The following is a 13,798-nucleotide window of genomic DNA, read 5'->3' on the forward strand; positions in this document are numbered from 1 at the left end:
GGGGTCAAAGAGGGACAATGGCTTCCCTCTGCTGCCTGCTGCCGCGACCCCCACCAGCACCGCAGCCACCACTGTCACCAGGCCCACGCGCCTCGCTCCATGGCACGCAAGTGTGCCACCGCTGTCAGCCCTCCACCACTGGGTTCGCCCTCTGGGGCCTGCGTGGTCCGTCTCACTGCACGCGAATGTGCGACCTTGGTCAGCCTGCCCCACACCCCGACTAGTTCTGGGCTGCCTGGGCTCCTAGGTCTGTCCTGCCCGACCCAGCTCCGCTGCTGGTTCCACCTCTCTTACTGTCCTCGTTGAACAGTTCGTAGCTGTCGGACTTCGGTATAATTCTGTTTTCTGGTCTCTGGGTGTGTCTTAGTTCTTTAAAACTTTTGTTGTATCCAAACTTGGTTGTGGGAGAAGGCACAGTGTTTCCACCTATGCCTCCATCTTGCCGGAAGTCTAAAGCTTATTACACATGCAAACATCTTGCAAATAACTCGACTGCACTTTTCAGATAAAAGTAATTCAAACCCAAAATTTGTTTTTTATTTAACTAGCTGTACTTCACTAACCACTGCTTTACAATACCAAACCTTAAACGTAGGGCTCTGTGGATAAGTCACTTGTTTTCTAGCAGATGGTCCCTATTAATGGCTGTGTTCATCTGACAGCAAACACCCTCCACAATACACAGCCCGATGCAAAAACTGGATTTCCTCCCTCATGATGTTATCAACATAGTTTTTGAAAATGCATTAAGTACTATAAAATTAAAATATTCTTATTTGCATTATTGCTTTTAGGGAAAAAGTAGAAATTTACAATTCATCATAATAAAATTTCCTAAAATAAAATTTATAGTCCTGTAATACACATTACAATGGCAGTTTACCAAATATAAAATCCAACTGAATTGCTGCTGTGTAATCCATTATATTTTATGAAAATTCAAATATGTTCATAAAAAATACAGCTATATGCCAATATATAATATTAATGTAAGACTATACTTTCAGGAATCATTTCTATAGTTTGTCATAATATTAATGTACTTTTAAGAATAATAAAAATAATACTTTTAATTTGCATACCCATGGATCAAAGCCTAGGGTATTAACCATTATTCAGAGAAAAGCCTTCAGTGAGGGCTTCTTTTAAAACACTAGCATTTGTGATGACTGATGCCCTTACTTCAGAAAGGGACTTGCTATGCCTTCCTGCAGATTTAGAATAAAAGAAGTGTGTTCAAAACACTTACAGAAAATGAAGTTGGAAGATTCACATAACCTGACTTCAAGACTTACTAAAAAGATACAGTAATCAAATCAATGTGTTATTGAAAAAAAGACTAGACAAATAAATAAACAGAACAGATGAGAAAGTCCAGAAATAGAGTTACACAAATACAGTAAACTGATTTTTGACAAAGGTGCAAATAGAGAAGGATAGTCCTTTCAATAAATAGTACTGGAATAACTGGACATACATATGCATATGCAAAAAAAATGCACATCAACCTATATCTCACAGCTTCATCTAAGCTTTATAAAAATTAATTCAAAACAGATCACAGACCAATATGTAAAACCTAAAATTATAAAACATCTATTATAGAAGAGAAAAAGGAAGAAATCCTAGTGATTGCATACTAAGCAGAATTCTTAGATACAACACCAAAGGCACAAGCATTAAAAAATTGGTAAATTGAACTTTATAAAAACTTAAAACATTTTCTCTGCCACAGTACTATTAAGAAAATGTGAGAAACCATTTTCAGATCATATACCTGACAAACGACCTGTATCCAATAATACAAACAACTCTCAAAATACAGCAATAAAGAAACAAGCAACCCAATTAAAACTGAGCAATACATATGAATAGCTAATTTACCAAAGGAAATATACAGATGGAAAATAAGCACATGAAGAAATGTTCAAGCCCTGGCTGGTGTAGCTCAGTGGATTGAGCACGGGCCTGCGACTCAGACAATCACAGTTCGATTCTCAGTCAGGGCACATGCCTGGGTTGCAGGCCAGTTCCCTGCAGGCCAATTCCCAGCAGGGGACTCATGAAAGGCAACCATACATTGTTGTTTCTCTCCCTCTCTCCTTCCCTTCCCCTCTAAAGATAAATAAATAAAATCTTTCAAAAAAAAGAAATGTTCAACATTATTATGAATTAGGGAAAATGTAAATTAAAACTAAATACCATACTACTACACATCTATTTGACTAAAAGGAAAAAAAAATGATGGAACTACATGCTGACACAGATGCAGAGCACCTAGAACACTCTGACACTGGCACTGAGAATGCAAAATGGTACAGCCACTTTGGAAGGCAATTTAGTAAGTGTTTCTTATAAAGTTAAATATACACTTACCATATAACCCAGAAATCAGGCTCCCAATTATCTATCCAAGAGATAAGAATGAAAACTTTCTATCTTTCATAAGAATGAAAACTTATGATCACAAAAATTTATGAATGTTTAAAGCACCTTCAGTTGTGGGGCAGAGAGGAGGGATTAAGCAAAAAGGAAAAAAGACTCATGAACATGGACAGCAGTGTGGTAACTGCAGGAGAAAAGGGGGTAGTATAAAGGGACTAAATGGTAACGGAAAAAATATACAATAAAAAATTGTATTGGGAAAAATAAGATAAAATCAATTCAATTCAATTCAATTCAATTCAATTCAATTCAATTCAAAAGTAAAAACAACAAAAAGGCCCATCAGCAAGTATCTGGATAAATAAACTCTGGTACATCCATACAATGGAGTATCACTCAGGAGTAAAAAGGAACAAACCACACTGGTAAACACAACAAAGTCATGAATCCCAAATATATTTTTCTAAGTAAAAAAAGCCAAACCCAAATGGCTACATGCTATATGATTCCATTTATATAACATTATGGAAAAGTCGAGACTGTAGAAATAAACAACAGACCCATAGTTTCCATAAATAGTCACCTGTTTTTTTGTTTCATAAAGGGAGGGACGCTGTTTAATGAGGAAAGTAAATTCTTGAACAAATGTTTTGGGAACAGTACATGCAGGAGGAAAACGAGGCTTTGCCCACTACCTAACATCACATTCAAAAATTAATTTGAGATGGATCAACATAAAAGCTAAGACTATAAAACTTCTAGAAGAAACAATAGATTATCTTCATAATCTTGTTATATAGAAAGATTACTTGGAACATAAAAATAAATACCCAAAAGAGAAAAAGATTTGTAAGTTAGACTTCATCGATATTTTAAAACTTGTGATCATCAAAAGAAACATTAAAAAATGATAAGTGAAAACCTGAAAGAAAATATATGTGAAAGAAAACATATATATATAAAGGATTTATATTTAGAATACATAAATAACTCTTACAAATCAATAATAAAAACACAAACAACCCACATATTTAGAAAGGCAGGTACTTGAATAGATATTTCATAAAATAAGATACATGAATCGCCATTTAAGTACATGAAAATGTCAAACACGATCACTGAGAAAATATGAATTAAAACCACAATAGAATAACATAAAAACAACTCGAATGGCTAAAATTTAAGACTGACAATATCAAATGTTGCAGAGGATGTAAAACAATGGAAACCCTCATATATTGATGATGAAAATATAAAATGAATCAATTGTTTTAGAAAAAACTTTGACAGAAATTTGTAAATATATACCTACCCTATGACCTAGAAATTACACTTTTAACAAAGAGAAATCAGAACATATGTCAACAAAACATTTGTGCAATCACATTCGTAATAATTTTATTTATGATAGCCAAAAAAACTGAAAACAATCCAAATGTCCGTCAACTCACAATCCATCAAATTGTAATGTAATTATAAATGGAATAGTACCTCACCATAAAAGGAAATGACTTCAGATACACCCAACAACATGGATGAGTATAAAAAACATTATTTTGTGTGAAATAAGGTATTTCACATAAAACAATGTTTAATACAATAAAATTAAATGAAAATGTCAACCACCCAAAACTACGGAATGACTCCTTCACAGATGAAAGTAATCTATGATGATGCCCCTCAGAACCGTGGTTGTCTATGGGGACTGGAAGCTGACTGCACGTGGGCATAAGAACTTTGTAACGAAACTGTTCCACGTCTAAGTGGGGTGATGCTTACGTGGGCGTCTGCATTGATCAAAACATCAAACTGTACATGTAAGATCTGTTCACTGCACTGTATGTCAATGTTACTTCTAAAATACGTAGTAGTGACTTATTTAAGTCACTTATTTCAGTAGTAGAAAATGCAGAGCATATCACTAGGCACCCTTCATACAGTGAACAAATGGCTTCTTTAGGAGAGTATATTAATTCATTCAAATTCAGAAACGTGTAAGTTCACATAGGGCCCTTAGATTTGGAAAAACAGAATGGTCTCATTTTAAGAAAACCAAAACTATAATTTTTTAATTATTACTAGCCCATATCCACCTGAGTGGGGCAAATAAAAGATTAAATGCTGAATCAATCATGGGAAAAATATATAATCTTCTGGTTCCTAAATCTTTTATCTTAAGAACAAGGGACCTATCATTCAATTAAATATGACAAAACCATGTACACTACCATTGTTATTCCTGATTGAGCAGGAATGATAGTTAGCAATACAAATCGTTTTGATAAAAATTTGTGCAGAAACAAAAATGGCTAAATTAACCACCCGTAACTTCTGGAATGGAATCCAACCCAGAAGACAAACCAACATATCACAGTCAATTATTTTGCTTCAGGTCTACAACTCCAACTCCAGTTTCTACACAATGTTAGGAGATATAACAAATTTCAACCCCAAATGAATTAAAATGATGGTTCACATAGGAACCCTTACAAGTGAAGCAAACTGGATTTAAAAAAAAAATACCGACACTAAAACTGATAATATTTTACCAAACCTCTTAACCCTTTATTTTAAAAAGTAAATAAATGAAATACAATTTTAGCATTTAATTGATCAATACATTGAGATATTTTAACCAGAAATCCATCTACTTCCAAAGTTAAGTGAAAGACAATACTTAATACCCATGTACACACAACACATATGTATTTATGCGAGTGTGAGTTTGCATGATCACACATTTCACTTGTGCCTACCAAGTTGCATATGGTAGTCAAGAAGTTGTACACTGACTGGACAACGGTATTTGAAGTAAAGATGGAGCACCCATTTGCTAAAGTTCTCTGTGGAGGGAGCATACCTGTGCCCTCTTCTGCACCTCCAGGAGGAGCTCTGAGTACTGCAGCTCCAGCTCCTTCTTCTGTTGGTGCCAGCAGCTCTCCTGGGCTTTGATCTGCTCTGCCACTTTGTTGAAGGTGTCTTCCTGGGTCTGCTGAAGCTCTCTCATCGTATCGGACTTGTTTTTACAGATATACTCTAGATGACTTATCTAAATGGGGAAATGCAACAGAGAACACGCTATGCTGACAAACCATTTCCATGTGGTTTGTCAATGGTTCGGAGGAGGTGCTATGACACCTCCAAAGGGCATCCGGAATTTTCTAATATATTTTATTCCTTAAGATCACATAAACATTTGAAGTTGGAAGAATATCTTAACTTCTACACCCAAAGCTCTAGCTGTTCAGATATCTCAATGGGAAACAAAGTATTTAAATGAGATCTACAAACCTACAGATATTTTGCAAATAAAGCAGAATTTTCCAACCATTAATAATGTTTTGAAGCTGTGAAAATCTATTAAAACAACACCATCTCAGAGGGTTAAAACATGGACTCATTTTAATTGTCAGTAATTTTCAAACCCACGACACGCACACTCACAATAAAGGACAGCGTCTGGGCCTCGCAACCCCCCTCATGTCCTCAGCCCCACTTCTCAGAGCCCACGGCAGTGTCTGCCCATCAGACCAAGGGGAACTGCTCTCTCTCACCCTAAAATTGGCCCCAGATTAAAAAATAAACTTTCAGGAACCGTTCTTTGTTCATGTCCCTTAACAGCAAATGTCACTGCAACTAAGATCTGGAAACTAGACCCCGTAAACATAGTTCTGACCAGTTCGATAGATAAGAATCAATATCTTTAATAGTGACATATGTTTTAAAGACTGAATTTCTAAACTTGTGAATGATAAAGTGACTATAAAAGTCTACCATTTTCTCCTACAATATACTCATATACTTCTTATAATCTAAAGCACTGAATGGGTTTGGTAATACACAGTTTGTGATACTTCAAGAAATGTCATAAACACAACTTAAAATTTTTAACTGCTTTTAAAGTAACACCTCATTATATCCTAAGCAAAGAATTTTAAGATCATGTTTTTGAATAACTATATCTTGTTTCTATTTTATGCTATCATAAAGAGTTGGTTTATTAATGTAAATGGCTAAGTTCTTTGAATTGCTTCATCAGTAAGATTAATTTATTTTCTTTTAATTAGGTCCCTGTGGCTAATGCTGGCTAGTAGTATTAGCATGTCCTGCACAGAAAGTGGAGCTTAGAGACTTCATACAGACTTCAGTCACATTTACATGCCCACAGCAATGGCATCAAACTGAGTTGTAGACAAGCCATAATTAATGGTACTGAATTATTAACAGCCAAATTCTTTTTGAAATAAGATGAATGTCAGCCCCTCTTAATGATACTGTGATGTGGACAAATGTCACTGAATTTAATAGAGGTGTCTGGTGCCTGAGGACAGTTACCTTCTCATTAGCCCTGTTGAGGTCTGCGATCAGGGCATCAACATTCTCCTGCAAGACTGCACAAAGCTCAGACCAGGAGAATTTATCCAGCATGCCTTCTGGTTGTTTTATGAGCACACAGCCTGCTATCAAGTGCTGATACAAGGTATGAAGGAAGGTTAGCTTCTCCTGTGAGGAAAAAAAAGTAAATTAATTCCCATATATAAACACTCTAAGAAGTAAAACACATAATACACACAGTGAAGAATTTATTTCAAAAACCTGGAAAGGAATTAAAACACTCAGGTCTCAGAATGCTGATATTTGGTGACCATTTTTTCAAAACTAAGCATCAGATAGAAACTGGTATAGCTTACTTTTAGTATTAAAAACCAAAATGTGAAGTCTAGAAGCCCAAAGTTCAGACCCCAACTCTGCTACTACTGAGGATGTGATATCTTAGCAAGTGAATGTTCAGGCCTCAGCTTCCTCAGCTGTAATGTTTCTAAGCTCTTCTAATTGAAAGTCTGTATGGTATTGATAATTCTGTAATTTCATATTTACATGCGCTAAAACAGATGTTAAGTCAAAAACATCAAAACAGAGAGCCCAGTGTGGCTCAACTCTGTCAAAGAAAAAGTTACACCAATGTCTGAATGTTATGGGCATACAATTACTCAGCTTTCGTCCTCCTCCAGGGATTCCAGTTTATTCACCACGTACAGGAAATCTATGCCGAGCCCCTTAGGCAAAGCAGACAGTGATATGAAAGATAACGGAAGACGGGCTCACTTGTTCTCCCCACTTATAAGTTCATACAGTGTTTGGCACAAGGGGCACTTGTAGGTGTTTAAATATTACAAAGTAACAGTCAAAAAACAGACATATCTGCCCAAGACACATTTTCAAAACTATCCAATTAAAAATTGTAAAAAAAAGTTGTTTAATATAACATTGCAGGAGACGGGGAGGATGGAAACAACTATACTTAAACAACAATAAAAAATACTAAAATAAAATACACCATAAAAAATTACATTGCCATTGCAATGAAGTACACTATCCAGTGTTTAATGACCCAGAAATATTCTGATGTAGAATTCGGTAAAAAGCTGATCCCATCTTGAACACACAAGGAGAGTTCACTGACTAAAGCACCTGATGCTGTCTCTGTAAGGTGTTTCGGCTATACAGTCCCAAAGAGTGGGACTCGAGACAAGCAACTGTGAAGCTGCAAAATGAGTATTTTATATAGATAAGTTCCCCCAAGATTTTTTAATGTATCAGCAGAAAGAGAAAATTTGTAAAAGGAGAGGTTTTAACAGGGAACAAAATAGAAATTCTAATCTTCTAGGTAAGAAAAACTGAATATAGCATATGTAAGGGTTTGTAATTAGAATTTGTGGGGAAGGCTTTCTGATATATATCAAAATATGTATCTTAATCTCCCTATATGCCTCTTTACTGTTTTCCAATTTAAAAACCAAACAATTTAAATATGTAATTAAAATCATAAACTTGAGTGAGGATATCAGAAGAATCTTCATAAATACCTATGTCTTTTTCTTTTTAAGCAATTAAAGATGTCTTTTGCATTTCCAACTGGGTTAAGATGTTTAAAAATCTCCTTAAATATAACTTAGCAAATGTAATACCCAGGCACCTAAAAGCTCCCCCCTGCACATTTTGCTGCTGAATTCATCCTCGGGGATAACTCGCTGTGTCGCCATTATGTCCTCTTTGCTTGGGCTGCGACAAACCACGCGTGACAATCATCCATTTGGCGTGAAAAGAGAATCTCAAGATCCAAAATCAATTCACACATGTTGAACCCAACCACACTGTTGTAGACATGCTGACTTTACAGTACAGTCAGGCTTCTAGTTTCCTTTAATCATTATCTGATGTGTAGAACAATTCCAGTCCCTTCATGCGGACACAATTTAAATCCCAGACTGCAAGAAGAGGGGAAAGAATGTTTCCTTTTTACTTTCTTGGCATGCATTTCATATTTGTTGAAGTAATGAACTCAATATGCAGGACGACTCAGATAAACCAGTTCCACATAAGCTAGACTAGCTCCACGTCCCACGGGAAAAGGAAAATACAAGGTAATTCCATCCACACAGCTCATACAGAATATGAAAGTTGTGTCATCATACTTTAAGAAGTCACTAATAAATAAAAATGGATAGCCCACTCTACAGGGCACCCAAATAAAGTTTTAATTTTGTGGGATTTTGTAATTTTCTAAACTGTGATATAAAGAGTAAGGAGACTGTCTATTACAGGAAATACTATTACTGTTCTGCAAATAAGGAAACTCGGATGCGGAAAGACTAAGCTGTGGCCTGTCCACATTCACAGTTTGCACACAGAAGTACCAGGACCAAGTCCTACTCTTCCTGATTAAAACAAAAAAAAATTTCCACCATGCCTAGCTACTGAACTACTGAAATTAAAAAAAAAAAAAAATGTGTCATTGGAAATCAGGCCAACCTTGAAAGAACTGCTAGGAGCACAGCTGCTTGAGATACGATGTTCTCCACAGAGAAAACCAGTTGTACAAGTGACAGGAGGGTTAATCTACGTTACTTCTCTCACAAAACAGGATGACACTAGAGTAATGGAGTGGCTGATTTTTGCAGCTGGCGTGAATATTTCAAAACAGGCAGCTCGGAACAATTTTTTTAATTAAACCAAATTAAGAGTAAAAACGGGCATTTGATGTATGTAAATTTACAAAATTGAGATTAGTGAAAGGCTTTTCCTGACAGTCCTCTGGTCTCAGGTAATACCTCAGTCTCCTTGTGGAATGCCTGGGAAAGCTTCTGCAGTTCACAGTCAGACTGGGCTACTTGCGCCTTTTCTTTCTCCCAACAGTGCAGCACATTTTGTAGTTCCACTTTCAAAGTGCTGATCAGAGCCTCTCTATCTGCACACTTGGTGCGCAAATGACTTAACTCCTTACTGACATCAGCCAGTTTATCCTGAAGGTCCTACAGGAGACACCAAAAATACACGTTGTATGATGGCCAACTAATATATGGGTGGGATTCATTATAAAGTGCATAATGAAGACCTTCAAAGCTTTAACATAAAAAAAATCACAAAGGCAAGCATTTAATTATAATGCTAAATATTAAGAAATTTTATTTGAGTATATTGTCTAAGTACAATACTTTTAGCTAAAAAATTAGAAAATTTGCTATTTTAGCATTTAAACATAAACTACTTATAAGATAGCTTATTCCAAAAAAGCTCCTTTATTTCAACCCATTATTAAAAAATAACTTGGTGGTTCAGAAAAAATTTAAATAACATTTTAAGAACAAAACTCTTACATTTATAAAAACATTCCCTTCTCCATGAAATTCCAAATACTAATACAAAAAAAGTGCGACATAAAATTCTGCTATACAATTTATTCCTTAACCTTAAATTCTATGAAGTATGTAAAGGACAAATGCAATATGCGCCAACACACACAAAAACCCAGCAATACTAAGTAACTCTGAGAGTTGTTTCAGTATAGTTTTTGCAAAACTGTAGTATATAAAAGCTGCACAGAAAATAAAACAAACTGTTTTCCTGGACTTGAGCCAGGCGTGGTCTTGGCCCATTACTAGGCATGACATACTAACAACAATGGCTCCACCCCAAAATGTTGAAATTTGACTCCAAATATTGGTGTGCTTATGAAGAGTGTTTACTATGTAGCTAAGGGTGGACATTAAATCTTAAATCATTCTTTGAATCTATGATATTATAATTAAGCCTAGGAAATAAATTTTCCCATTAACCAGAACAATTTCTAATCAACTTTTACTTTTTAATGAAAAAAAGTCTTGTTACTTTGACCAACAATAAAAAATAAAAATTGTATCCAAATGTACTTAATAAGAAATAGGAAGCTATATTTTCAGATATCTTTAAAACTTTCCCTAATTATATTTGTTTCTTAATACAAAAGGAAACGTTATTTAAAATCATAATACCTTTATGTTTTTTGTGTGGGCTTCTATCTTCTGTTTGGTAGAATCAAGTTCACTAGATGCCTTTTCCTTAGCACTGTTCACGCTGTTCAGCTGTTAACGGGAAATGTAAATAACTTCTTCATGTTTTTCAAGAATGAGTAACTCCAAATGTAACTTTTCAATGTTTTTTATGCAATTACTTACTATAAATTTCTGAATAGTAATTGAGAGTCTTAAAAATTACTTCTTTTGGTTAACTATGTAATTTCTGTCACAAGCCCACAGGGCTCAACAGAAAAGAAAGCGTTCAAGCTTAAAATGTCAGTGATGTTACAGTATTTTTACTAGAAGTCTGGACAAAGGATTTCATTCTTACTGTAAACAAATATAACTTTATTCTTAAAATCCTACTGGGCCAAAATGCCAGAAGCAGTGGCAGCTATAAGGAGAGAAAAAAAGGACACAGCAAAAGCCTGTTCTTTCTATACATCATGAGGGTATCCACTGGTCTCTCGCTCCATATGACAACTTCAGGGTCGGTCACATGCAGTCCTACTGGGAAGGCTTGTGGCAGGTCATCAGTTGGTCCTGCTCCACTTGTGATTTATTTTCTTTGACAGTTCATTCTTCTTGCTGTCAGACTGCTCTTTTTGCTTTCTTTGCAGCCACCCCCTTGGTCTCCCCACTGCTGTCTCTGGCACTGGTTCACAACAAAGCACATTACTAAGCCAAAGCCTGCTGAGTCGACTTTTCAACTGTGCTGAGGATCATGTGACATTCATCCTCCCAAATAACAATTCGCTGTGGGTAATATGTTCCTAGTTACCCTGCAGCTTCGAGTCCTAGGCCTCAAAAGAGTTTCATAAACTACTAACAATTCAGGCTGTCTTGCCTCACTGGGAAAGACTTAGCAATATTTATTCTTCATAGAAATTTAATTATTTCAGGGGTCACTTTCTTTAATGCTTTTTGAACAATTACAAAAGGAATTAAGAAGGTTCACTTTTCCTTCTTTATTCACATTACAAAAGTAATATAAGCCCTTTCTGAAATGTAAAATGTAATAGTTTCACAGTCTTTGAATGATATGAATGAAACAGATAAACAAAAGGATAAAACACTAAATTCCATACTGTGTAGTTTGCTTTTGGTTCAAACAATTTGTTTTGCTAATTGTACTTAATGCAATTACTTTATATTATCTACTTTGACAAAGTGTAATTAAGCAAACTCTTCACTTCTTAAAGCACAAATTCATAAAATATTTTAATATCCAAGAAAATTATCAACCCACACTTTAAATAATACAAATGAGATGATAAGTAGAAGCATGAGCTTTTTCAATCAGCAAACCAAAAACTTCCAGGCTACATCAAACAAACAACTATTTTTAAAAACTTCTATCACCACTTTACTCACTTTAGAGAATGAAAACTAACATCTTTTTTTAATTCAGATTTCCACAATTTGCACAAATCCTAACCTAGAATATTGATAATACCTAATTTCCACTACCTATTCCAAATTTCATAAAAACACATTAAATTTTAAATATAGCACATACTATAGTAACTTGAATGACTTGCATAGCTTTTGTATTAAATTAAAATAAATTTTGAAGTTCAAGAGTGACAGAATCTTTACAACTTTAAAAATAACAGTGTGACCTAAATTACAAAACCATAAATGAGACACGACTTTAGGCCACACTTAAAGAACAATGACAGACAATTTATTATTTTTTGTATCTGTGAAGCTGCCGATTCCAAATTCCCAATTTTTCTGACCTTTGTAACAAGCAAGGGATACGTACTGCTGCAGGCCGAAGGCTATATGTGTGCAGCCAAACAGTGCAAGTGTTACCTCATTAGATGCATCTTCCAGCTTGTTCTGGTAATCTGTCAAGGTGCGCCTCAAAGTCTCAAGGACAACAGAGAAGCTGGGAGGTTTAGCTGTGTCCTTGTGGATGCCTAGAGAAAAATATAGGATGAAAGCATACCCTTAAAGTCAGAAGAAAACGAAAGCAAAGCAAACAACAGATCATTACAATCAGACAGAGCTGAAAAGACTTTATAAAATATCACAGAGTCATTCTCCAAAGTATACTGCCATGTACTCGAATATCAATAGTCTTTCTAAACAAGTCGTCAAATTAAGTCCATAATGTCAGGTTCTAATTTATGGCTATGTTGTACTTCACAAGGCCCACACTATGGTCAGTAGTGAGCTCTTTTTCCCCTTCTCTCCTATGTCACTGAAGTGTTTGTACACACCTGTTATCCACCAGTTAAGTGAACGGTCTCGACTAACATTGTCTGGGGAAGTTATATACACTTACCGTGGTCCTGGTGTCTCTGATCAGTCAGGTCTATTGTGTTTAAACATTAATTTCCAAACCCAAGAGCACATAATTTTCTGTTATGCTTGGAAATACTCTTCAGTCCATAAAATTCTCAAGTTACAATTTGAAATAAATAATGAATGTGCTATTATCTACATAGGCCCACATCATGTTTCAATTAAAACTCTTAAAACTGATACTCACTGTAAAAATATGAGTATTGCCATGTTATACCTCAAACTATTTTAATTTTGTCAGGCCATAAGTTTGTTGAGCTAATCAAGGTTACTTGGTAAACTATAGTTCAAAATATTAATCCAAAATAATCAAAAGTTTAATTTCAAAAACCACTTTAACCTGATTGCTAATTGTACTACTCTTTGTTAAAGAACAAGTAGAAATTTTTAAAACATTTTTATCATTTTTATTTCCCTATTATAATCTCTCCCTATATTTTACAATCTAAATATTTCAATATTTCAGTATTCTGTATGTACCCCAACTTGGGGGCAAACCCACAACCCAGGCATGGGACCTGGAATCAAACTGGTGACCTTTTGCTTTGCAGGACTATGCTCCACCAACTGAGCCACTGGGATCAGGGCAACAAAGATAATTTTTAAAATCAGCATTCATAAAATATGTTTTATTACTCATTGATTCATTCAATCAACTAATTGACTGAACCCCTACTACATACTAATCCAAGGCATTAGGCACATGGAAGTGAAAAAGACTGGTGCGGTTTCTGTGCTCAGAGAACCTGCAGTCTGAGAAGAGG

The 13,798-nt window shown here is 35.3% G+C and overlaps 1 protein-coding gene and 1 pseudogene across 3 annotated transcripts in view; one reads left to right on the forward strand and one right to left on the reverse strand.

Moving 5' to 3' along the window:
- CCDC171 (coiled-coil domain containing 171) overlaps positions 1-13,798 on the reverse strand; it is a 313,810-nt gene that overhangs the window by 189,715 nt on the left and 110,297 nt on the right. For all 3 annotated transcript variants that reach the window (XM_037061926.1, XM_037061927.1, XM_037061925.1), the window contains 5 exons: positions 12,540-12,646; positions 10,698-10,787; positions 9,498-9,698; positions 6,721-6,888; positions 5,246-5,434 (listed from right to left, as the gene is read on the reverse strand). In XM_037061926.1, the coding sequence (XP_036917821.1) occupies positions 5,246-5,434; positions 6,721-6,888; positions 9,498-9,698; positions 10,698-10,787; positions 12,540-12,646 (755 nt within the window). The remainder of the gene's footprint in view (positions 1-5,245; positions 5,435-6,720; positions 6,889-9,497; positions 9,699-10,697; positions 10,788-12,539; positions 12,647-13,798) is intronic.
- LOC118998050 (uncharacterized) lies at positions 992-1,055 on the forward strand (annotated as a pseudogene).

The sequence above is a fragment of the Sturnira hondurensis genome, unplaced genomic scaffold (assembly GCF_014824575.4).
Source record: "Sturnira hondurensis isolate 20B ecotype Veracruz unplaced genomic scaffold, ASM1482457v3 Scaffold0013559, whole genome shotgun sequence".
Lineage (NCBI taxonomy): Eukaryota > Metazoa > Chordata > Mammalia > Chiroptera > Phyllostomidae > Sturnira > Sturnira hondurensis.